The 23,957-nt window shown below is 40.3% G+C and overlaps 2 protein-coding genes and 1 long non-coding RNA gene across 3 annotated transcripts in view; 2 read left to right on the plus strand and 1 right to left on the minus strand.

Moving 5' to 3' along the window:
* Window positions 1-9,396, plus strand: part of POLR3G (RNA polymerase III subunit G) — a 22,083-nt gene extending 12,687 nt beyond the window's left edge. Inside the window, exons 6-8 of the mRNA XM_037374520.1 lie at window positions 2,259-2,329; window positions 3,201-3,329; window positions 3,809-9,396. Coding sequence (XP_037230417.1) covers window positions 2,259-2,329; window positions 3,201-3,329; window positions 3,809-3,895 — 287 coding nt within the window. The 3' untranslated portion in view covers window positions 3,896-9,396. The remainder of the gene's footprint in view (window positions 1-2,258; window positions 2,330-3,200; window positions 3,330-3,808) is intronic.
* LYSMD3 (LysM domain containing 3) lies at window positions 8,673-13,319 on the minus strand. The gene is made up of 3 exons (XM_037374515.1): window positions 13,224-13,319; window positions 12,778-13,062; window positions 8,673-10,561 (listed from the first exon to the last, which is right to left on the minus strand). Exons 1-3 carry the CDS (start codon window positions 13,302-13,304, stop codon window positions 9,953-9,955), a joined length of 975 nt encoding a protein of 324 aa, XP_037230412.1. The 5' UTR covers window positions 13,305-13,319; the 3' UTR covers window positions 8,673-9,952.
* A 3,829-nt stretch (window positions 13,320-17,148) lies between these two features.
* Window positions 17,149-22,245, plus strand: LOC119141642. The gene is made up of 3 exons (XR_005102000.1): window positions 17,149-17,824; window positions 17,906-17,992; window positions 21,844-22,245. It is a non-coding gene; the product is annotated as an uncharacterized LOC119141642 (long non-coding RNA).
* The last annotated feature ends 1,712 nt before the right edge of the window (window positions 22,246-23,957 follow it).

The raw sequence follows: 23,957 nt of genomic DNA on the forward strand, positions 1-23,957 counted from the left end.
GCTCGTTTCTCTATTTGCTCTTAAAAGTACATTTTCTTACATGATTGTAATGGCAAAGATCAGCTGACCATCAGAATTTGATTGGATTTTAAAAAAGAGGTTCCTCTAAAAGCAAAAATCACGTGGCTTTAGTTTCTTTGGGGAATCCTGATGATACAGAGGCCATACAAAAGTCATCTGACTCAGGTTTGTATATGGCTCATCAGTGACACTTTAGCTCTCCTGATACATATCTTTGTGGTATGCTGAGGAGAACCATCTCAGGTGGCACTTTATAACTGAGCGGAACAAAGGTGAGGGAGTCAAAAGAAGCTGCGCTGAAATTCAGACAGGCTTCCTACCTACCCTTCAACCTGTGTAGATTGCAGGAGTGGTTTTGGGATCACTGCAGTTACATGTGCATGGATGGCTTCATTTTTACACACCTCTCCCTCCCCCTCTCTGGTTTCCCTCAATGTTTCAACCTAAGACCTGACCACCTGCCTTCTCAGTGACAAGACTGAGTAGAATTCCATATCTCTCCCACACTTGCCCTGGGGCTGTGGACCACAGTAGTAGAGATACCTGCAGTGCCTGCCAAAAAAAAAAAAAAAAAATGGGAAGAAAGAAAAAGCTTGAACTGGGTTCAGCTCTTGTAGGGCAGCTATATGCATATGTGTGTGGCAGTCAGATGCATGCCTTTAAGCCCAAGTACTGCAAGAACAGGTATTTGGAGAGATCAGATTGTATTCCATGGCACCTCTGAGCTACATGGATGTAAGAAGCTGTGTTGCTTGAAGTTCTACTAACGATGGGTTAGTGTCTAATTTTTTGGTAAGCTCCAGAGACGCCCACCATTTGGGGAAAGATCTTGCATGCTGTTTTGATTTTAAGGCTGTTTGTTCTATACACTTTACCTCTAAAAGCCTTCAGGGGGTTGTGCAAAGATTACAATTTTGAATCGCATTTTCCACTTGTTTTCCTTAAAAGCTTACTTCATTCTGGATGTTTTGCTTTGAAGCTGTTTGTATGTTAATACAGAGCAGCTTGACTCCCCTCAGCTCTCTGCAGTTCTTTTGTCACATAATCCCTTCCTAGACGTAATGCTGACATGAACTGAATGTTATTTATCACAAATGCTTTTGACAAAATACAGTTGTTTTCTTAGCAGCTCTTAGTGTTGTTCTGCTTCCTTGAGTATCAGGCCAGATAAAATACATAACCACATTGGGTTGCTATCTGCTCCACAAAGGATATCCCCTCCATCAATGCACACTGTTGTTCTTTCCGACACCACTTGGTACAGCCTAGTGTAAAAAAAGGTGCAAGTTACGTAAGGTAGCTTGTCCGAAGCTACCTTGTTCATCAGAAGCTGTATAGCTACACCAGTACTTTACAGAGGCAGTTTTACTCTGCGGAGAAGAGCTAATGTGTGTTAGGTACAGCTCTATGTTGTAAATTTTATCTGGTCATGCTGAATACAGCAGGAGAGCCGAGACATGGTTACATGGTGGAAACGGGACATCCAGCAGAGCTCTTTAAATGCTGTAGCAACTCTCGCTCTGGAGCTCCCTGTTTCTCCTCAAACTGCACTCCTGGAATTGGGGCAACCAAATTAGGTTGCTGCAATTCAGGTAGCTCTCACCTGGGTACATGGAATGCTGGTTTTGACCTTCACTCCAGTGTACAGTCAAGTAGCATAATGAGGTTGGATTGTAGGGAGTAACTTGATGAAGATTATGTTAATGAGTCAAGGGACTAGGTGGAAATACACACTGTGAGCTCATTAGATGAGAGCCAGCTGTGATCTAAAAGGCATCTAGGTGCAATAACCATGCCTACTCTGTTGGAGCTAACAAACAGCTGTCTCTATCTGAAACACCCGGCTGTCATTAATGAGTTGCATAAATTAGCGACATTAATGAGTTTTTATCTTTTCAAGATGATGAAAAATAACAATTCAGATTTTGTTCTAGTACTCACATATTGTGAGTATGCAGGTAAAACGTATTTTGTGAAGCTGAACATCATACTTCGGCCAAACCTTTGGTCAATGATCTGTTCAAAGTGAATTTCAGACTGGCCCTGTAGGAATCACTTACCTGAATCGGGCATTTACACTTCCATGAATGAGGTGGCTCAAAGTTTAAAGTAATTTTCATACAGATAGTGTGGGATTTCCATGGCATACTCAAGATGTAAGCTCTTAAGAGCCAGTAAAACAAAAGAATTTGTGTTCTTCCATATTCAAGAAATAATAGTGATGTATTTTATTCCAGCAGGTGCAAAACCAAAAAAGGCAAAAAGTTCTGAACCTAAAAGTAACCTCGATGTGTTGAAAAAAATTGAGGTAAGATGCGCATACTCTTTCTAAATTCTACAGTAGAATTTGCTGAAGGAAAATGAAATCTTTAGTATGTGTTTTGGTACAAATGGAATAACCAGCCTTTTTCTGGCCTTGTCTTGTTACTCTGACAGACAGCTGTTCTGCAATGTGGTAGCACAAGGGAGAGGGTAAGGACAGAGCCTGGCTGTGGAGAAGCTGTTGTCTTTGCCTCTCTTTGATTCTGAGCACAACTTTTTGATTCAGACCAGTTGTTCTTCAGCGGGTAGTGATGTAGCTTAATTGTGATCAGCAGAGGTAATATTAGAGCTTATTGAAGGACAAATGGGCGCCAGAGCTTTTAAATGTATTGCTGTTTCACCAATGTTGGAAGTTAAACACTGTAGTAAATTGAGAGGAAAGATACAGAAAGAGAAACCTGGAAGGAAAGTCACCTCAATTTTGGAGGCAACTACCCACCATGTGGGAATGGAGGCTTAAAGATGAAACAGCCTTCCATTTTTTCTCTTGATGATCCACCAGTTTTTTGGTGCAGATACCTTATTATGTATAGTACGGTACCGCTTTATCAAGTATGACATGGCCTTCTACTGCCAGTTATTCTAACAGTGGTAAACGGAATGGTAAAGGGAAATCATCATATGAATTTATTACACAAGACATATTTTTTTAGACTTCAGGTCCAATGGCTAATGCTTGATGAAGTCAGTCATTATGAAGTTCTCACATGTCACATCATGTTGTTTTAAATATTGACAAAAGACATGCACAGCTAGCCGTCTTGCTGTTAACTGCAGCGTAACGTTTCGGTAGTGTGGAGGTTATGCTGTCACTCTTAACATGAGATTACCTTGTAAAGGAGATTGCCTTGTGACAGGAGTTGGAAAAGAAGGGTGATGAAGAAGAAAAATCTGAAGATGAGAAAGACAAAACAGAAGACAAAGAAGGTGAAGATGACGAAGAAGCAGAAGAACCAGAGGAATATGACGAAGAGGAGCATGAAGAGGTAAAATGTCAGTTTTCCTACTTAACACAAAGTTGGATCTCACTCATTGAGTAGTATGTTGGCTGTCAGCCAAAGAAATGTCCGTAGCTTCTCTTGTCACTGAAGGAGAATTTTAGCAAGAGGCGTTACTACATGAAATTTCTTCGTTCACTACATTGTGTTGTAGTTAGTTCAAGTGGGTGTTTTAGTCTTTGTACTCCCCAAAGGCTCTGAAATAAGGATTTTGCAAGCAGGAATGTGTCCTGCCACAATCAATACGTACAGTTATTCATTTTCATCACTAAAACAGCGATGCCTGTTCTTTCATAGATATCAGAACTTCATTACAGTATTTCCCTTTTTCTTTCCCAAGAAAGAAGGAAAGAAAAAACTCCTATTACTGTTTCAAAACATGGATGCTCAACTGCAGTTTGAAGCATGTTTCTTTCATAAATCATCTCCACAGATACAGTGATAGATGTTTTTTTCCTTTGGTTTAGGAAAATGACTACATTTCTTCATATTTTGAAGATGGAGATGACTTTGATGCTGGCGGTGATGACAATATGGATGAAGCAACATACTAGCTATTGTTGCTAGGTGGTACACTGCCGAAGCCTTACACTACTTGAAGTAGAATTCCAGAGGTAGGCTGAGTATTAACAGAACTAATGCTTTAGCTCTGTTGATTTTAAGCATACTGTCCAAAAACACGTTGGACAATTATTTTTAATTGTACTATGCTGTAAAACAGGATATGGGATCCTTTGTTTTTGTTCTTTTGCCAAATGTTTTGCAGACATGCACCTTTTTAAGGTTTTCCAGAATGGCTTACTGATGGAGTAAGCTATATGCCACTATATTGCCTCTGCACAGAAAAAGAATGTATGCATTTTAATCAAAATTGTGCCTAAGCATTTGCACTAGTCAGTTCTATGCTTCAACAGTCAAATCTTGAGAATAACAGTGAAATTCTTGATGACTGCGGGGGGAAAAAAAAAAAAAAAAGCCATGGCCTTTATGGACATAAGCTGCTGATTTGGAGCTGACTTCTCTGGAGTTCAGGTAACTTCTGAATTCAGGTGACTGAAAATAATTGAAAATAAACTAAGCACTTTAATATAAAGTGACTTGAAAGTACCTTAGTAATATGGGCAGACAACATAATGAGAGTATTTTGAAGAGCTATTATTCTAGTTAAAAGAACTCATTAGTATTTTGGTAAAAAGGGACTGTAATATTAAACAATGGGTTACATTACCTTTATGAATCCGCATAAGTGATAATTAAGGGTAATTTCATTTAGAAATATGGCAGAATTTAAGACTGAGAAATTATGGAATCCTGGTTTTCAGCAGTGGCACACTGATGAGTGATGAAAATTCATCTGCCTCAGTTTCTCCACCTCTTAAGGTGATACTTTCTTACCTCACAGCGCTGTTCATGTGAGATGGCAGATGTTACCTATCTGTGTAATTGTTAATGCATTTATTTACTTTCCTACAGAACAAACAAGACAGAAACTTAACAGACAGCACATCAATATTAAAAACAAAACAAAAACACAACCAAACCCAACCAAATAAAAAATGTAGGAAAAGAATGTGGTGAAGTATTTTAATGCATGAAGTTTTAACTAGGAGAACAAGACAAGAATGCCAAGAATAGCAAAACCAGAATGTTTGGAAACATCAGTTTTATTTAAGAACCAACAACTGAGGTGTAGAAAACCTGTTCCCAAGATCAGATACTTAAAGAACCCAGTGACAGAGCAATTTCTGTGTCCTGTTGTCCTTTGATGGTACAAAGTATTATTGGTCTGTGTTACTATTATTACTATTGATCAGGGTTGTTGGTTTTGTTTGTTTTTGTTTAACTTCTTAAAACATTCTGTTCCTGATAACTATTGCTGTTATTTGGTCTAATGAAAGAACAGTTTTAAACCAAATCCAATTCTTTCATCAGCAAAGGAAACTACAGAAGTTTCCCTTGCAATTTTGGCAGTTTGTCAAGCAGTACTTTACCTCACCAGTGACTGGAAAACAGTATTGCATTGTTCTATGAACTTCATATGCAGTAAGAACTTGTTCCTTGAGCTGTAGCTTTCAAGTGTTCTGATAAAATATGTATCAGATGTAAAGAAAATTAAACTAAAATGCTATGCAGGTCACACCTCAGCAGTATACCAGTTTTATTTTGAAGTGTTCATACAAATGTTTAATAAACGTTCTGCTGTACTGCACAGGAAATGTGTTCTCTGTTCATTGTCTTTTAACATCACACATGGCAGCAGCTGTTTCTTAACAGGTGTGCCTGCTTCTTGCATGGCATATACGAGACAGGTATCAACAAGGTAACCATGTTGAAAATTAAATTTGCATGCCTCAAGTGTTATCTTCTGCTAGCTGTTCCCCCCTGTGCAGGGTGAACAGTGGGACTCCTAGCCTCACACAAGGAACGCAAACTGATGGCTTTTGCCAAAGGCAGAACTAGAAAATTAACACTGGAAAAGCATTACTGCATGACTTAGAATTTGGTCACAAGCTGTTGCTTGCTTGAACAGGTACAATACCTTATTTTGTAGCCGATGCTGACTCTTGAGGATGATGACTTACTTCATTCATCATACTGCTAATTGGAGAGACAATTACTTCCCTGCTGTACTGCTGAGAATTGCTCTGGCAGAAATTGGGTCTTTATGTGACTTTTTAAAAGGTGAACTATGGTCACCTCTATCCTCCAGCGGGAACCACAAAGTCTTAGGATGGACCCTCTAGCACTACTTTAACTATGGCAAATAAGGCCAGCGGTTATGAACGCACCAGGTTCTGCAATGATCCAGCTTTGTGCCAAGGCACTTCTGAAATGGAATGAGGTTGTGCTGTTCCAGAGGCGTAATGCTTGCAGCTGTCTTTATAAGCTGATTTAACGATCGCTTAGAATTCACTGCAAGACCATAATGCTGATGGAACAGACCACTGTTTGGGTCTCAGCAAACTCTGGGTTTGGACAGGCATATATTCAAATCCTATCTTAACAGCACAGCATAACACCGCTGCTTCATAGAAGGCACTGCTTTCAGTGTGTGGGGAGATCACCCTTAGGGTGATCTACGAACTTCGCTGATCCTTGCCTTAGCTTTTCATGGCTATTTCTTAATCCATATTTTACAGAACCAGCAAGTTCTCAGAACTTTAAGCAGAAAAATCTACGTCCTACAAGGTGTGCACAGGGTAAACCGTTAAGGCTCCAGCCAGATGCAAATGCTGTATGCAGGTACTGCCAACAAACTCACTTGTTGGCCAGGGATTTTTACTTCAGATCATACATCAAAAGTAGCCTAAACGCACACAAGTAGTGGCCTCCTGTAATACACCATGCAAGGTATATAGAACTAAGAATATATTGTATGCACCACTTTCACTGCAGTCTAAAATAAAATTTTATTTTACGTATATTACTTACGTTCTTCTAAAAGCAGAGAAGTATTTAAAATTAGACTTGCTCTTCATTCAGGATTATTTTACAAAGTTATATCTTCAGCCTTTATAAAATAGTTATACAAAGACTATTTGTAACAACATAGTCCAGAATAAAGCACATTTAAATAATTTACATTTTACATGATCCAACAGTGCAATATGCACTTAAATTTAAAACCAATTTCCTGATCAACAATGTGTTGTAATTAATCTAAAACATGATTTGCCACTCAGTTGTGCTTTTTATTTTTAAGCAAGTCAGTTTCTAAAGACTTAACTTTACAGATTTTAACTTCAATCAGACTGAAGTTACATACAAAGCAGCCAACCTCTTTATTCAGGGCTGACACGTGGTGATGTATTGCCAGTTGTGTTGTACTTTGGAAAAAGCACTGCAGATCCCTGCATCCTGCAAAAAAACAAGCCAGCTGATGCTTGTAGATAACCAGTACTAGGAGCCCTACAATCCTGGAAAGAGACCTACTCTTATCTTCTCATAAAGTTAATTCTCTTAAATTAAAAATACGCTATGTGAAATATGCTGCATAATAAAATAGTAAAAACACACTAGGCTCTTGGTTAGAGTATCATACAGTCCAATGCAACAGCTATCCCTTTGTGTTTTTTTAATGACTGCCTATCCTAGTATACATAAAGGCCCATCACACTCGACGCGGTGACAAGAAGCCACAGGCCTTCCAGCACTGCAGAAGCCCAAAGTGTGAGCGATGCCAGAGAACTATTCTGCAGTACCACTGCAGGGCACAGAGCAATGGCTAACAACCCATCATCTCTCCACTTGCCCATCAACAGGATAGAGGCCTTCCTGAGGGAGTCACACCACAGCTGACGCTCCCTTCCATACTGATGTCAATTTGATGCCCATCAGCCCAGGTATGTGCAGTACATTAGGCCTATGTTGCATCACAATAGTTAATTCCATGTTCTTCCACAGTTTCTTAAGAAATGGGAGAATAAAAGTATTAGAAATGTTGAGGTTTCAGAAACAGAACGAAGGGGAAAGAAGCAAACCAGCAAATAAGCTTGCAGGAAAAAAGACACACGTACCAAGTTTCAGTCCTGCACAGAAAACATCTGTCTTGATGTGCCAAAGCTGTTGTCCAGACCAGAGCAAGTCACCTTCTACACTGCCAGCCATTGAGGCTGTGGCTCACTTCAGCCACCATCCGTTATTCTGCAATGCAATTTTTCATACAGCATGACCCAGAACTGGTACTTCAGTATTCATGCTTGTGTTACTGGCACATTCCTTTCATGGAAAGCACCAATTAAAAGATCTCTGAAAACAAGCGTTAGGTGAAACATGAAATTTACGCCTGTTTGCAATCTCTCTTCTCATGTGGAAACTATGAGTAGTTTCCACTATCTCCAGAGATACCACTTTGATCAAAGGGTTCAAGAGCAGCAGGTCACAGTTCACATATCCAAGTGTACAGCCTTTCCCTTTAAGCTCTGGCCTGCTTCTATTTCAGTATAATACATTAAAAGTTAACAGGGCATGCTCATACACTGGCATGCCAGTGGAGAGTATTTGTCCCACCTCCTGCGGCAATAGAAGCCTCCAGAAACAGATGGGGCGTTGAGTCTTTACTTTCAAAATTTAAGTTGATAAAGCACTTTGGAATACCTCCAATACTTAGGAAACATTAACTTTTCCCCCTTTTTTTTTTTTTTATACTGTATATACTTACCAAAGACACTCAAAGGAAAGCTTATAACAGTAGTTTAAAGGATAGTGATTATTTTTCCATTTCTCTCTTTCCAAGTCCTATTCAATTCAGCTATCTTGGGCTTTGGTGAAAAATGGTATTTTGAACAGGGCAATGGAAATCTTACTCCACAAGGCAAATATAACAAAAAATTAAGAGGCAGCATCTCAAGTTTTTATTTAAAAATATTCTGAGTACACAAGTACCTTCTTCTTTCTGTAGGAAGAGTTCAGGGTGGTGGTTTTTTTTTGTTTGTCTTGTAGCATTTTCAGGTAGAAAATAAAAGAGGGGGAAAAACAAGGTTGTTCATGAAACCCCAAATGAAACATTCAAGCACGGAGTGGTTGATGAATACACTACAATTTAAAGAACATGTCTGAAGCTGCAACTGGTCTATTCTGCTGCAATGTAAAGTTTCTTGCTAGGAGCCAAAAAATCTCATTTAATGGTTTCTTGGAGATTTCAGGAAGTCGTCAGTGTTTGAGGTTCATGGGCACTCGATCATTAGCGTACTCCTTGAAGAAAAGTCAGTCCTGCACCGACATTAACTTGAGGGGGAAAAACCCATTAGCATGAGAACTACTGAAGCGGTCATAGCAAGGTGCCACACCTCTGCACTTTTGTACCATACACAGCTGAGAAGTCCAGTCCAGTCAGTTTTCAGCAGGATACCACAAGGATGTGAAGTTTCAGCAATTCACTCTCAACTGGACTGTGTCGAGGCACAGTGTCACAGACACAGAAAACAAGTCCTATAAGCCTGGTGCTTATAGTGAAAAGCACTAAAGAATGCGTTTTGACCACAGGCACAAGATTTGAAGATTCCAGCTTAAGTATTTGCTACTGCCTCTATAAAAGTCACTTTGGAAAAAAAAATAAAAAAAAAGAACTTCATAGTGGCAATTAATTATGGAATGATAGTTGTTTTTTTTTTAAAAAAAATCTTACTCTAGAAGATTAGGAGAATGCAGTTTTAACTGACAACTGTAAACCTGATATTAAAATGTCAAGTGTACTATGCACTCTATAAATACTTCAAGATGTTTAAAAGTTAGATATCCCCAAATGCCCATTTTAGGGCTGTAAAACGTACAGTGAGATGCCTCGTGTTAATTTAAACTACATTTTTTCACCTCATCGTTAATTAAAAAACATACGCCTATCAAAATAGAAAAAAGTGCAAAGCTTCAGAGACAATTTTATACCTTAATTTATATTCCAATCTTGCATAAAAATTGCCTGTCTCAGGCATATTCAGAGATTACACGATTCACAGAAATACCCTTGCACTGGAACACTGCCCATAAAGGTAGGTCACACATGAGGATGCATTTTCTCTGCATTCCAGATGCATTTTGCATTCTGTGGTTTCCCCTTTATCTAATGCTATCTTACGTGTCTATCAGTAAGAGTTGCCTGGGGTTTTCTGTTGTTAAGGCTGAAGGTCTCCTCGATTATCAACATTTATAACATTTAGTGGATTTATCCCATTTTCTATTTGTTTCTGATGTGATGCTGCTGTGACAAACAAATGGGAAGATTCCATTGTAGAATGGTGACTGACATCTGCTTTCACTAGAACTTCATAATACAGGAGGTAAAAAACTGGAGTTACTATGCCAATTATCAACATAATCACTACAGCTGTCCACCATCCTATACCCCAATCTGCTCCATAGTAAGGATCCTTGCTTTTTTTAGTTTTACCATCAGTCTCAAACCCAATCTGCTGGGCTGCTAAGGCAGAGACGACTTCATTCAGATTCTCTCTTTTTGTGTCATTACACTTCACTATCTCTTCTATATCTCGATCCACTTCTTTTAAAAAGTTGCCAGCAGTCTCATTAGTAGAGAATTTATCAGGTGGTGACGTTTCCTGCACGTCTGGGGAACAGTGAGCAGGCCGGAGGACTGGTCTTCCTTTTGGAGAGACATGTGTTTCGGTCAATACACTGAACTTTTTCACTGGGATTTTGATAGACCTCAAGGCAAAAAAATCTTGATCATTGATAAGATTGTTAACTCTCTTGATATCTGCAACCTGAAAATAAAACCAACAGTTTAAATATCGAAGCCCCACTGAACCAAAACTCTTTATAAAGAGAGTACTACATCCTTGAGAAATACAATTCTTCCCTAATGAAACAAAGGCAGGGCCTTTGTTTTGCCCTTTTTTTTTTTTTTTAACCAATACCCGTTCAAACAATATAAAGTGAGGTCAGAGATCAAATCTGAACAATGTTAAAGCAAAGAGGTAATTACATGGTTACACACCTCCTCACTTCAGGTAAGAAGATGGAAAGTCACTTAGTCAATTCAAACATATATATTCGTCTAACGTATATTCATCTATCAGTGGCGACTGTGTGAAATGAATGGGACTTTACCTCAGTGTTTTCAAATTAAGTAAATTACTGTGAGTTCCCAACTAAACTGGCAACTTGTGAATAAGGAATATTAAAAATTACGAGCTTCCCATTTGTCTAGCCACAGCCAAGGTTTGGATGCTCTTTCTGCTTCTGGGGGTTGAAGCGGAAACCACCTTTCCTCATCAAGTCAGCTCTTCCCTTTCCCTATTCCTCCTTAAAATTAATCTCGTTTTGCTCTCAGGAAGTTTGGATTTGAAGTCTAACGTGAAATACTCTGCAAAGATTTAGGTGTCCTTGGAGAATTAGCAACTTCGTTCTGAGACAGTACGTCCCTCAACATGGAAGGCACAGCCACAAACCTCACCATAATGAAGTACTTTAAAATCAGTACTTTTTTACAACCTGGTAAGCACTCAGGAATTGTGCCCGTTGTAAGACACACACAGACAGTACCCGAGTTCACATTCTTCCTGTCCTCCTGAGGACATCTACCTCAGGAGAAGTTACAGACAGAAAACATGGTAGTCAAGAGACCCTTGTTGCTTTGCTCTAACTACTCCACTTATAACACAGATATAGCCAGAAACAGTAAGGTGGGGCCATCGGTGCCTACTGCCTGCACTAACCTTGTAATGTTAAAAGGTGTTCCAATTCCTGTGACAGTGTATTTGTTACGTGTACCATGCTGAATAATCAGATGAGCGTAGAAGATGGCCAAATGCAGCATTTACCTACCCCTGGAAGCATTCAAGCTGGACGGGGCTTTGAGCAGCCTGGTCTACTGGAAGGTGTCCTTGCCCACAGCAGGTTGGAACTAGATGATCTTTAAGGTCTAAGATTCTGTGATTAGTGATTCCAGCACAACACAAGTTATATTTTCTGCCTGTAGCCCTGGCCTGCTCTTCCATATTCTTGCTGAATTTCCAGGACAGAGCACAACTCAGTTATCTTTTATTTCTTATCTGAGGCCTGACCTAGGAAACCTGCTCAAAATACCTAATTGTGGTGGCTTCTGAAGCCAAGAATTGGTTAAGGAGGCTAAAGTCTGTCATAACTATGAAGTAGTTATGTCAAGATTGTGGTACCTAAGCTCATGACAGGAGGTCCCCAATTCTGTTTCTGCCTGAAGAATGTGATGACAGCAAAACTTCCATAATATGGATCTGGAATCTGACCTCTTGAATTAGCCCAGACAGTCCACCAACATGCACAGCTGATTTCCTCTTAAAACTGGATACATGCAAAGGCTAACATTAACCAAGACAGAAGCCTCTCCCTTAATCAGTAGTGGCCAGCAAAAGTACCAGGCAGGAAGGACATTTGCTAGGCTAATTTAAGAACTTTTAGCGAGGAGAAGCAGCGAGTTCTGAGCACCAGAAGGGAATGCTTAGGGCTTAGGCAGACGGGGTGCATACAACGTGCTCATGCCGATAAACACTTGCACAATTCAGCAGAATTTCAAAACAAAACTACACTGAGTTTTTCTGTCCCCTCCCTTAATGGAATTTGGGCTCCACGCAAACCCTAGCGGTGGTTCAGCAGTGCCCTCCGTATCGCTCAGCCCGACAGGGACAGGCGGCAGCAGGGACAGTGCCCAGGCGTGGCTGTGCAGAGCCTAACCTTGGCTGTAACGTGTCCGCCCCAGGCAGCGCCACAAGCAGAGCCATGCATTTGCTCCTTACGCTTAGGTTGGCTTTAAGGGAAAAAAAACCAAACCCAACACACTACGGAACTGGAACCCGGCAGGCTCTGCGCTGCGACACTAACGCTCTGCCGTCATTACTTATTTTGTTTTTACTTCTGAAGAGCACGGCGCTCCCGACGCTGCCCGCACGGGCGCTAAGCACGGCCGGCCCCGGCGGCAGGGCAGCCCGCGCCTGGCACTTACCGAGCAGCAATACTGCAGCGCGATAGCGTTCAGTGTGTCCCCCTCCTGGATGTCCTTCGTCAGCAGGACGATGTCATCCAGCCTGTCCCTCGAGGCGCTCCGGCGGACCTTCTCCCTGCCCCGCGGCCGCAGCTCCGTCACCTCGCCCTCCTCCTCGGGCCCCTCGCCCTCCGCGCCCGCCGCGCTGGCGAAGGGGTGCAGGTGCCCGCCGGCGGGCGGCTGCGCTACGGCCGGCGGCTGCAGGCCGCAGCCGGCGCCTCTACCGGCCATCCTCCGCGGGCGGCTCTACGAACAAACCGCAAGCGTCGCGTCCTCCGCGGGGGAGCCCCACACCGCCCGCCCAGACCCCTCCCGGCGCAGCGACCAGCCGGCCCCGCCGCCGAGGGGGCGCCCGGCCCGGCCCGGCCCGGCCCCGCCGCCTCGCTCCTCCCCAGCGGCCGCCCTACCTGCCGCCGCGCCTCATGGCGGCCGCCGCGCCACGTCCGCAGGGCGGCCCCGCCCCCAGCGCCGGCCGCGCGCGCCGCCATGAGGGGAGGCGGGCGGGAAGGGGCCTGCTTCCCCCTGAGGGGACGGCAGCGGCGCCGCCCCGAGCGGCTTCGCCGGGACCCCCTCGGGGGCTGCGGGGCTTCCCCGACACGGGGAGCCGGCTGCCCTGGGCTCCCGGCTGCGGGAGCTGCGTGGGGCCGCGGGAAGGCGCTGCCCGCCCGGCGGCAGGCTGAGGCGGCCGGCCTCCCTCTTTCCTGCGGCGTGGCGGGGCAGGGGGCTGTCCCCGCCGGCGTGCGGCCGCACGGGGGGGGAGGGCGCGGAGGCTCGGAGGGGAGAGGCGGCGTGCCGAGAGCAGATGGGCATGCAGAGTCCCACCTGCGAGGGTCCTTGTGGGTGCACTGTCCGTACCGATCGCCTTACCGGAGGAGCGGGAGGCCGCTCGGTGCCAAGGCTGTCGCCTCTTTGGGCCAGTATCATTGTCCTTGTAAGAGCCCCTTTTGCCTGTGGCGGTTCGCAGCGCCTCTCCAAAGTCTGTGGCCTTTTAGTCCTGCCTGGTTCTGGTGCTGCTGCTCCCTCAGAAGTTGCCAGGTGGTTTCTTTTTATCCCTTCACGCGTTTCCCTCCTCCTCAGGACCAGTACTGCAGAGATGCAGGTGTTAAGCCCTTGCTGGGATGTTCTTTTCACAAGAGAGAAACAATAAACTAAGCCTTGTAGATACTTCAGCTTCCCTAACAGAGTCATTTTCACTATTAAAGAACTGTCAGCAGCTGTTGCAGTTGCTGAGGTAAATAGGAAGACTTACTGGCCTGGTAAATTTAACCTAGTGTGGGTTTCTTCTGACACAGCCTTAGAAGGAAATTTTTGATTACAGCAGGAGCAAGTACAGTATTTCTTACAAAAGGTGACAGCTCTAAGGTTAGGCTGAATATGTTGTGACACATGGTTGTATTGTTGCTGAAGGGAAATGTAGTTGTGAGTCTGGTCCCTCAGCAAATTACAAATAATTTTAAATAAGGGGTGGGTTTTTTGCTTTTTGTTTTTGAGCCCTGTTATATGATGTTTTCAGACTTTTCTGAACAACCAAAGGGGTTAGAAATGTGTTTGGTGTTAACAAAGGCAGATGTCTTTTATGACTTTAATTCTGAAAGTGAAATAACTTGAGTATGAAGGCATAAATGTGAAAACTAGTGATCGTGTAGCTCTGTAGAGAGTCACACTTCACACCACTGAAGCTGAAAAAAATTGAGGCCGTGTTTCCAGGTATTGTAAAATAAGCTGTCAGGGTGCAGTGTGTTCTTGTGTCTCAGCTTATTATAAAAAGTAAATATATATATATATATGTTTCATATCTACCGTAAAATAGTGCTCTGTTATGGATGAGGAATGGATCTAGTAAAATTCAAGTAATCCAAAGGTTATCTACATGCTGCCTAGCCAAATAACAACAAGAAAAGCAGTACATTTCAACATAAACGTTCTGTCCAGAGCATAGAAGTTCTGTGTTGTAAAGTACAGAGAAAGTTTGCACAAAAGAATATAAATATTGTCAGGTGCAGAATTCGGCAGTAAGCATAAAATACGAGCTGGCCCGATGAGGCAGGCCTGCTTGCTGCCCTTTGCAGAGAAGGATGGAATAGTGGTAACATGTAAACAGGGTTTCCTTCTGGCAGGAAGTTGGGTACAGTGTAAGTTAATTTTTAGGTTTTCTTATTCTGTATTTGTTAATGGCTGTAGATGCCAAGTGTAGTTAGAATTCCCTCAAACCAAAGTTCCTTACAAGTCAGAAGACTCTAAACCATTTAGGAGTCTAACTAGGGATAATTCCTTTTCTTTCAGAGTAATTTATAGCATCTTCCCAATCAAAAACTGCTCAGAAATAAGTCTTCTATTTTTTGTCATGGGTCAGATGCACGGCTTGTACTAGTTAACATAGCTGCACTTGAAGGTCTTAGATACAGCCTTGCATAGAAGCTGCTCTGTAGCAAAGACAAGCCGGGATTCTCAGATTAATGACAAATGTGTGAACATATTTTTAGAGGTCCCAGAATGTTTCTGTGTATTTCTGGGGATGGCAAAATGCAAGTAGATTGAATCTTTCACCAACTGTATTTCCAGCAAGAGCAATGTTGTAGGTGACTGAATTAATTTCCCATAAACCCTAAGTTTTTTGTGGGATCTCAAGTTGGCAAAAAGTAATTACAACTTAGTGAATGAGAATTCCATCTGTTAAGAGGTGTCATGCCACATCTGGCAAAGGATATCTGCAGCACCGACCAGTTTTGTTTTGGTTTTTTAAGGGAGCTTTCAGGAATAGAAGTGAAGCAACTGTAGTTGTCTGTGGCTGGGAAACTGATGACTCAGACCCTATTCATGCTGTTGAAAGACTTTTATGAGACCCATCAGAGCTGTGGGTGGACCTGGAGAGGAGTTTGGAGGCAGACTTCATACGCAGTGATGCCTGCAGCAGTGTCTGATGATTGTCCCATCATACACCACTAATGACATACTCTTTTGGAGGTTTTCTTTAATCTTTGGGTGGTGAGGCTGCAGAAAAGGTCAGGGTAGGGAATTTCAACATTTCTTTTATCTAAAGAGGTGTACCATCAGGTCAAAAAAGAACTGCTGAAGCAGCACTCTGCCTCAGAGGGGGAAAAGAAAGTATTGGAGTTTGCTTTGACCCTGCTACACCCCTGTGTGTAACCATTTGTAACTAGTGACATTTTCCCATCAATAACAAAAGGGTATATTCCAAACTTGATGAACAAGACTGGAGCTGCATAGCTCCCATGAATGCTAATAGGAACACAGCCTTTCTCCATCCCCATGTAAGTTACTTTGCATATCCTAATAGTGCATTCTCAATGAGCAAGAGGGTCAGTGTTAATCACTCCACAGCATTCCAAGAGCAGGGATCTCTACCCCATTCCCCTTGGTCATGTTCTATCTAGTGTGGCTTGATCAGAGCTAGGAAGTTAGGTATACACACAGGAATATTAAAAAGATCTTAAGGAATTAATAGAAAGTAACTGTAAAGGAGATGTTGGAGGGCTGATATAACTTGTTATTAGTAATTTTTAACTAACTAAATAGATAAATACGTATATTCTTTCTGTCTGGAAGTTGCACACATGTCATGTGCCACCACTGTTTCTGTAAGCCTTTAAGTCATTCTGTGGTTACGGACCACAGCGCTAGATTTACATTTAGATAGCTAGTACCAAATATCTAAATGTATGTTTTAATTGCTTGATTGACATGGTAAGCTATGACTTACTAAAAGATTCACAGAGAAATAAATATAAAGCCTTTGTCTTTCTCTGCTTCCCTGCTTAGTACTTGGGAATGGTGCTAAAATTGTAGGAAACCGTAGTGTCAAGGTAGATCTGCAGCTCCAATAGAATCCAAACAAAGTGTGAAGTTATTAAGAGCAGTGTTTGACTTGAAGATGTGTTAAGAGGCAGTAAGAGGGGCTATTTATAAACTATAAAAGTATGCAGGAGGCAGATAATGCTAAATATGCAGACACTTGCGGAGTAGTCTGTTCTCCAGGGGAAATATTTGCGTGTATACATTTAACTGTAAATATTATAATCTGGACCTTGAGCCTCAAAACTAGCAATAAATCCTTTTTAGTTGGCAAGGTTCCAACAATTTCACTCTGAAATGGGTTTAAAAGGACTATGAAATTTAATTGTTTAGTTTAGTATTGTTATGTTTTTAATGAGAGTGAATGAAAATTTATCTTTGGATTGAGACTGTTATTTCCTGATTTCATATTTCAGGTATTTGCTGCTTTCCTTTGGCTACTCAACATGAATTGGTTACTTTTAAATTTTATTTAAATTTATTATGTATTCATAGTAGAAATATGCTGTGTATCTTCCATAACACAGCCAGTAGAGTGCATTGGTTGTTTGGTGATTAGTTTTCAAAAAATCTGTAAAGATCTTTGTATTTGCTTTTGATTTATGTTTTACTTTGCTCAGCTGAGGTATCCTCAGAATAAGAAAATCTACCAGTGAAACCATTCAGTTATGGTAAAGACAGTATGCAAAAAAGGAGTATAGGCTCTTGAAAATTTATTTCAAGTTATTCACAGATGGATTTTGCTGTAAGAGTCTGAATTCCTATTCATATACTTGTATTGATGAATAAGAGTTTCTGTCGTGTGATAGCTGAAGTTCTTTTTTAAAGATTGTTATACATGTTGTCCAATTTTAGCTGGATGAATATGTAATTAAGTCCAGGAATGGCTGTTATTTTTTGGTATGTTTTTCCTGAGTAAGTTAAAGAATGCTTTCAGTGCGCTTTTTTTTTTTTTTTTTTTTTTCTTTCTCTGAGGGAATTTTAGCACTCAAGTAATCAAGTCTTTCACTCATTTTTTTTTAGATGAATTAAGCATTCAGTGTTCTTAACTTTTCCTTTCTGCTTTCTCTAGCTCTCAGGTTTTGGAAATTTGATTTGTTTGCATCCTCTGTGGGTTTCAGCATTGTGTTTAAAATGTGGACACCAGACCTTTATGGGATTTCAAATACCCACCCCATTAGTGCTACATACAAAGGTAAATGATTCCCCCATCTCCGCTACTTGTCACTAACTTAGTGTTGATGTATCTGAAGATCACACTGGTTTTTTTTCCCAGGCATAGCATCACACTGGACACTTTAACAGTGAGCTGCTTCTCTTGCTACAGCTTCAGATGAAAATGATCCAGAAGATCATTTGTAAGGTATAACCTGTATTTTTGCTTTGTTCAGCAGTGCTTAACTAAAAATGACTTGTTCTAATGGAAGCAGGTTAACAGGTGAGCCATCACCATAATACTCTCATTTCCTTTCTGCTAATATTGATATCACAAGCATCTTGCTGTGATTTTTGTATTTATGAGGAAAGAGTGTTGAGGAGCAGCAGATCTATTTGTAACCCTTGTTAACTACATGATAGAAATATTTTCATTTCCTTATAATGAAATTTATATTTTGTTCATGATCTCTTACTGGAGAATGCTGCTTGAGCTATACCCACTAGTTTTTAATCCATTTTACAGCATTGCACTGCTTACTGGCATTGTACTATGTCTTTACCATATGGTAATGTGATTTAAAAGTAAGTCCTCCAGCTATTCAGTTCTGTTACACCGGCAGAATTACTGTCATTCAAATTTATAATCTTTCAGAATTAAACAAAATTGCACTGTTTGTATAAGATCACATATTTATTCCATTCATTTCTTTTACCTCTTTATAAGTGAAATCCCTCATCAGCCTTTACATTGTTTTGGCTGGGTTTGCTGTCAAGCTGTATTTATATACCTAAACTTCCTTTTGTATCTTTGGAATTGATTATTACGGGCATTTAAAATATGGTTATTAAACTTGTCATTGTCTTGCCAGCCCAGTGGTTTTCCCTTATGTCTTTAATCTTCTATGTTTTATGCAGTGTGATTTAAAATGGCTGCTCTCTCCCTTTTCTATAATCTGTATACTGATTTATTTTTTATTTTGTTTCTGACTGAATTTTTACTATGCTATTGCACCAAGATGCATGTTTATTCAGTTTTTTTTCTTAATTGTAGAATACTGGCTTTTTGCCACTCTCATAAGCTCTTCTTAATTTTGGAAATAAAAAGCTTAAGGATTTTGATAGTTTCCCTACCACAAGAAGGAGCTGGATGTTATATGGTGTTTTTTAAGTATTGGGATTTCAGCCAAGGCAGAAGCTTTCTTTGGCCTCCTTGGTACCAGTAATTCACCCTTACAAGCCCACCAGCATGCGAGTTTTTACTGCAGGTGTATTTTGTATTGGTATGTTGCTACCTATAGCTACAACTGACAAAAGCTTTCACTGGCAAAGAGTCCTTTGATGTCATTCCACTGAGTGGGAAAGTGCCCTTATGCTGGCCCCGATACACACATGCAATCATGTCAGCTCTGCAGCCTCTTCTTCTACCCTTCTACTGTTCTTCCCACATGAAGAGAGGCCTATAGGCAAGCGATGGTGTTGTCTGGAATATCCTAGTATTACTTTCATCCTTTGTTTTAAGCTCCTTACAGCTGGAATAGTGGGGTATGCCGAACAGCTTTCACAAAAGGGAGAGAGGAATAGCAGAAGGGAGTGGAAGCAGGAGCAAGGAGGCTGTCATGGTAAAAGATCTGATTCAGAGTCTTGAAAAGCTTTAATATGTGAGCAGGTGTGGCATTCACAGCCTACTATATTGATAAGTATTTGAACTGTGTATTTAAGATGCCTTCAATTTTCATCTGTAATGGCATGCAAGTGTAAATGAAAGTGTTGAATTAACACTCTCTGCTCCTGATATTAGGAATGGTACTGTAATTGTAAGCATCTTGCTATTTTTGCTTTCAATTTTTCAATATAAAGCTGATTTTAAAAGAAAGAAATATTCACCATGTACTATAGCTATTTGCAATCTAGAATATTTATCAGTATATAGCTTAAGAAATGGGGTTTTTTTGTACAAAACACGCTGGTTTCAGTTTTGCCTTTATCTTTGTAATTTTTAGATAATTATAGCATATTTTATCAAATATGAAAGTACTTGTAAAATAAATCATCCCATTCAACTTTTTTTAGCATTTAAGGTCTGATTGCAAATGTTCAGTTTATGACATAAATAAGAGAGTGATCTAGTAGACATAGAAACTCTTTGATGGGAGCATTTTCATGAATTTTAAAACAGATTCCCTCCACCCCTATTTTCTTACAACTTTTGTCTTTCTATTTGATTCAGCTTCTATACAGCAGAATGTGTCAGAAACCTTTAAGTTCTTTCAGTGAGTATCAGGCATGTTAATGCAAATACATTATGAGTAATCCCTCCATAAGTAGGGACAGTAACATAACCCACACGACACCAGTAAAGTGTTTACAAGCTATTAATATGCCTACTGTGACAAGATGTATTTAATGGGAGGCAACAAGGAATTTGTTTTATTAGTTTTCTTCCACCCTCAAGTAATAAATCTTAAAAGCTTCAATATTGATTCAATGAAATGAATGGCTGAATCGTTCTGGAGAGTCTCTGACAAGTGGACAAATGCTTCCATGGTTACATTGTGCTATGCAGTATGGTTACTGAGCTTTGTTGGTTTCCTCCCTTTGCCATTGAAGTAAAATAACAAACCACAGGGAAGCACCACACATGGTGGGCATAAACTGGAAACAGCTTTAAAAAATGAAGTTAGCTGATCTTACACACATTTTAAACAATATGGGGTTTAATGATTTATACTGTATACCCTAAAGATGCATTTCAGTGCTTTCTCCTTCGTATATCACTTTCTCATGGAACATTTTTATTTCTTGCCTGAACCACCTCTTGCTTTTGATTTGCAATGTCATAAATATAAGAAGGCTGTGTGAAAGTGTGTTTCATGGTAGTGTTATGTGGGTTATGTTTTTCTAGGAATATTTTTATAGCAAGTGACGTTACTGCATTAATGTGGCCTTCTGCAATACCTAGATAATGAATAACAAATCATGTGTAGAACTTTTATGTGCAGGTGTTTTAGAGTGCTTTGCAGTATAACATAATCAAGTAGTTTGATTTTGCATATAATGTGCTCAAGTTTCAGGTGTCACAGGGAAGAGGGAGACAATAAACACGTAACTTCATAGACATCACATTTAAAAAAGATAATGAAAAATAATGGTTTACAGTTATTTCATTAGCTTAAAACTGTTGCAGAGCAAGCATTACAATAAGAGAAGGAAATTCTGAAGGCCTTAGATTTTGTTCAGGACAAAATGTAAATGAAACTGAAAGCAGATGTATTGGAAGTAGCTGCATCTTTTTCCCTTGCAGACCAACTCTGAGAAGAGTGTGTGTTATTCTCTGCATTAGCAGCTGTCAGGTTCTTTTTCCTCTACATGCTTGACAGTCCCCAGGACCACTGTCTCATCATCAGAATGCTGAGATGTTCCCAGTGCCCCTTGGTAGACGCAATTCTACATCAAGGATGGATACCAGGATTCTCTACATCCAGGACAATAAATTGATAAACATGGAGGATAGTTACCTCTGAGACAGAAATTCTGGCCTTACAGCTTTCCATTGGAAGCTTACATTTATTGTGGGTACTTAATTTTGCAATTACTCAAGTAATAACTCTGGTCTCAGGGGGAAAAGTAAGCAACAAATGAATAAACGCTTCAATGCTTCACTTAAAGAATTCCAGAAAAGAGTCAACTCTTCAGGTGGAAAACATAAGTTACTTGTGTTTCCAAGTAGTTTTTCTCCTCATTCGAAAGGAAGAAAACAAAATCCCTATCTGTGAATTGGGAAGGCAGATGAACTTGTATGCAGCAGCTGGAACCCTTTTGCTTTTGTCTTTATTAGCCTGAAATACTCCTTGAGGACTTTGAAATTGAGAGCAATCTAGATGTAAGGGAGAGTTCTTAATCTTTATATTTTATATTACCTTCAGAAAAATGCTCTTTTGGGTAAGAATTCTTTTTGAATTTACAGTATCTAGTGCTTGACATGCTCTGAAGGTGTGTGTTTTGATGGATGTTTTGTGAGAAGGCTTCTGATTTGCTGCATGCTATCTATGTTGCCAGTGTCATACCACCAATGAAGAGCTGGACAGACCTGATTGAAAGAAACAAGACTGCAACTTTATTTAGCAACAATAACTGCGTAAGAGGATCAGGCAGACAATTCTTGCCAACATCTCATCTTGCTGTTTCTCCATGTGACCTACAAGGCAGTAAGAATCCACTGTGGTTTGAAAGAGGCCACTGAACACTGTAAGGCCAAACCGTCTCTTCAGAGGTGGCATTCTTTTTGTGTCATTATAATGACATAAAATGACAGAAATTTTGTCATAGTTGCACACTAGAGCTTGATCAACCAAATCTGAGATGCCTAAGTTGAAACAAGTTATTTTCTCATTAATTTGTTTAATTTTTGACACTTGAACATATTAACATTGTCTAAAAGTCATCTCGTTTTGTGAATCTTCTCAAATGTGTAGCTAAGTTCAGTAATGAAAAGTTTATGATTATATGAATAGCATTTCTGCTGTAATGTGTGTTAAAATATAGCAGCCTTTCACAAGCAGATACTAGGGAACATTTACTTTTTTCCTGATAATAGGAATACTTCATTTATTTCTTTTAAAAGCTCTTTTTAAATATTAACACCAGCATACTTTATCAGTGTACAAATAAGGAGCTCTACCATAATTAGAGGTTAACCTTTGCCAAGCTGATCACAGGAAGCATATGCAAATTAATGTTTTTTCCATTGAAAAAGAGCACAATATGCTTGGAAGTTCTAATTTTGCAGTTTCTTAAATCCTAAACATCTCTGAAAAATAGAGGATCAAAACCTGAATTTATCTACATACATATGCACATCAGTCAGTCTGGCTTAAACCACTGGGTCAAAAGCATAATACTCAAATTCCATCATTCAGTGTTCTCAGATTATTAGTCCTGTTTGTCTGCTTTGTGCTCCTTCTTGCATGTGTTTGTTTATTCATCAGGAAGCTATGCAGTAAATTCAAAATTTTAATATTGAAACATTCCCAGCCCATCCAGAAGGGTGTGAGCAGTTCAGGAAAGAGAGTAGTGCAGATGCCTGGTACTACTGAAGAGGCATGGTGTGACACCTGACAGTGGTTGTGCATTTCTTCAGCATGGGGTAGCTGAACAGAAGTCTCCAGAGAGTGCAGCTATATGGCAACAGGAAAATGGTCAGAAATCTCACTTCACATTTTGAAGAACAGACGACACAAACTTGATGATAAGCTGCTATCGGATGGTGGTCAGAAGCCTAGTAATACAGGCTAGTCAGGCTCTGAGGTGATGAACACACCTCTATAAGTGCTTGTGGTGGTTTGTAATGTTCTTAAAAATGGTCTGTCTTGCAGAAACAGTCACCACCATCGATCATTGTTGGAAGAGAATCCAAAAGCCACCAAATCCAAGTGAATTTCTTGCAAGAAAATCAGCTGTATCTTGTCAATTATTCTGTGAAGAGAGGAGCAAGAGCAGCCTCAGTATTCTGCTCATACACTAGAACTAATCAGGACATAGCCTGATGGAAGTTACTTGTTTCTGAAGTGTTATGTCATATTGGAAGTGATTCACTGATAAATAGGAAAGAAGTAAAGTTTACTTGTGTGTATTTTGATTAAGGGTTGGTCTATGAAAGAGCTATCTATGTGTGTAATATTCCTCATTCTGAGTAGTTCAATCTGCTTCAGCTGAAGTACCGGAAAAGTTGACTGATAAGGCAATGTGGACATCTGTGCAAGACCAAAATTTAAAAATTCTCAGAATCTCCTTGTTTGATGCTTGGAATAAGTGATTAGCCCACAGTTTTGAAGCTTGGATGCCACATGTGAAAAGCATTTATGAGTGTTAAGAAAATTTTATGATCAACATTTATTTTTGTTTTCTAATATTAGTAGATTAAGATTGCAGTACCTGTGATTGAAAAATCATGAGGCCGTCATACAACAGAGCAATCTTCCTTAACAGAAACAAAAATGTAAATAAGAAGAGAAAATACTCCCTTCTGATGCCCCTTGGATTTTTTTTTTCTTGCTCCTTTAAGTCCTGCTTTCTTTCTCAGGGATTTGTTCTTCTTCTGACTCCCTCTTCCCTGGTCTTTCCTTTCAGATGATGCCAACAAAAGGAAAAGGCAAGATTTCAAAACAAACAAA

Source organism: Falco rusticolus, chromosome Z, assembly GCF_015220075.1.
Source record: "Falco rusticolus isolate bFalRus1 chromosome Z, bFalRus1.pri, whole genome shotgun sequence".
Classification (NCBI taxonomy): Eukaryota; Metazoa; Chordata; class Aves; order Falconiformes; family Falconidae; genus Falco; species Falco rusticolus.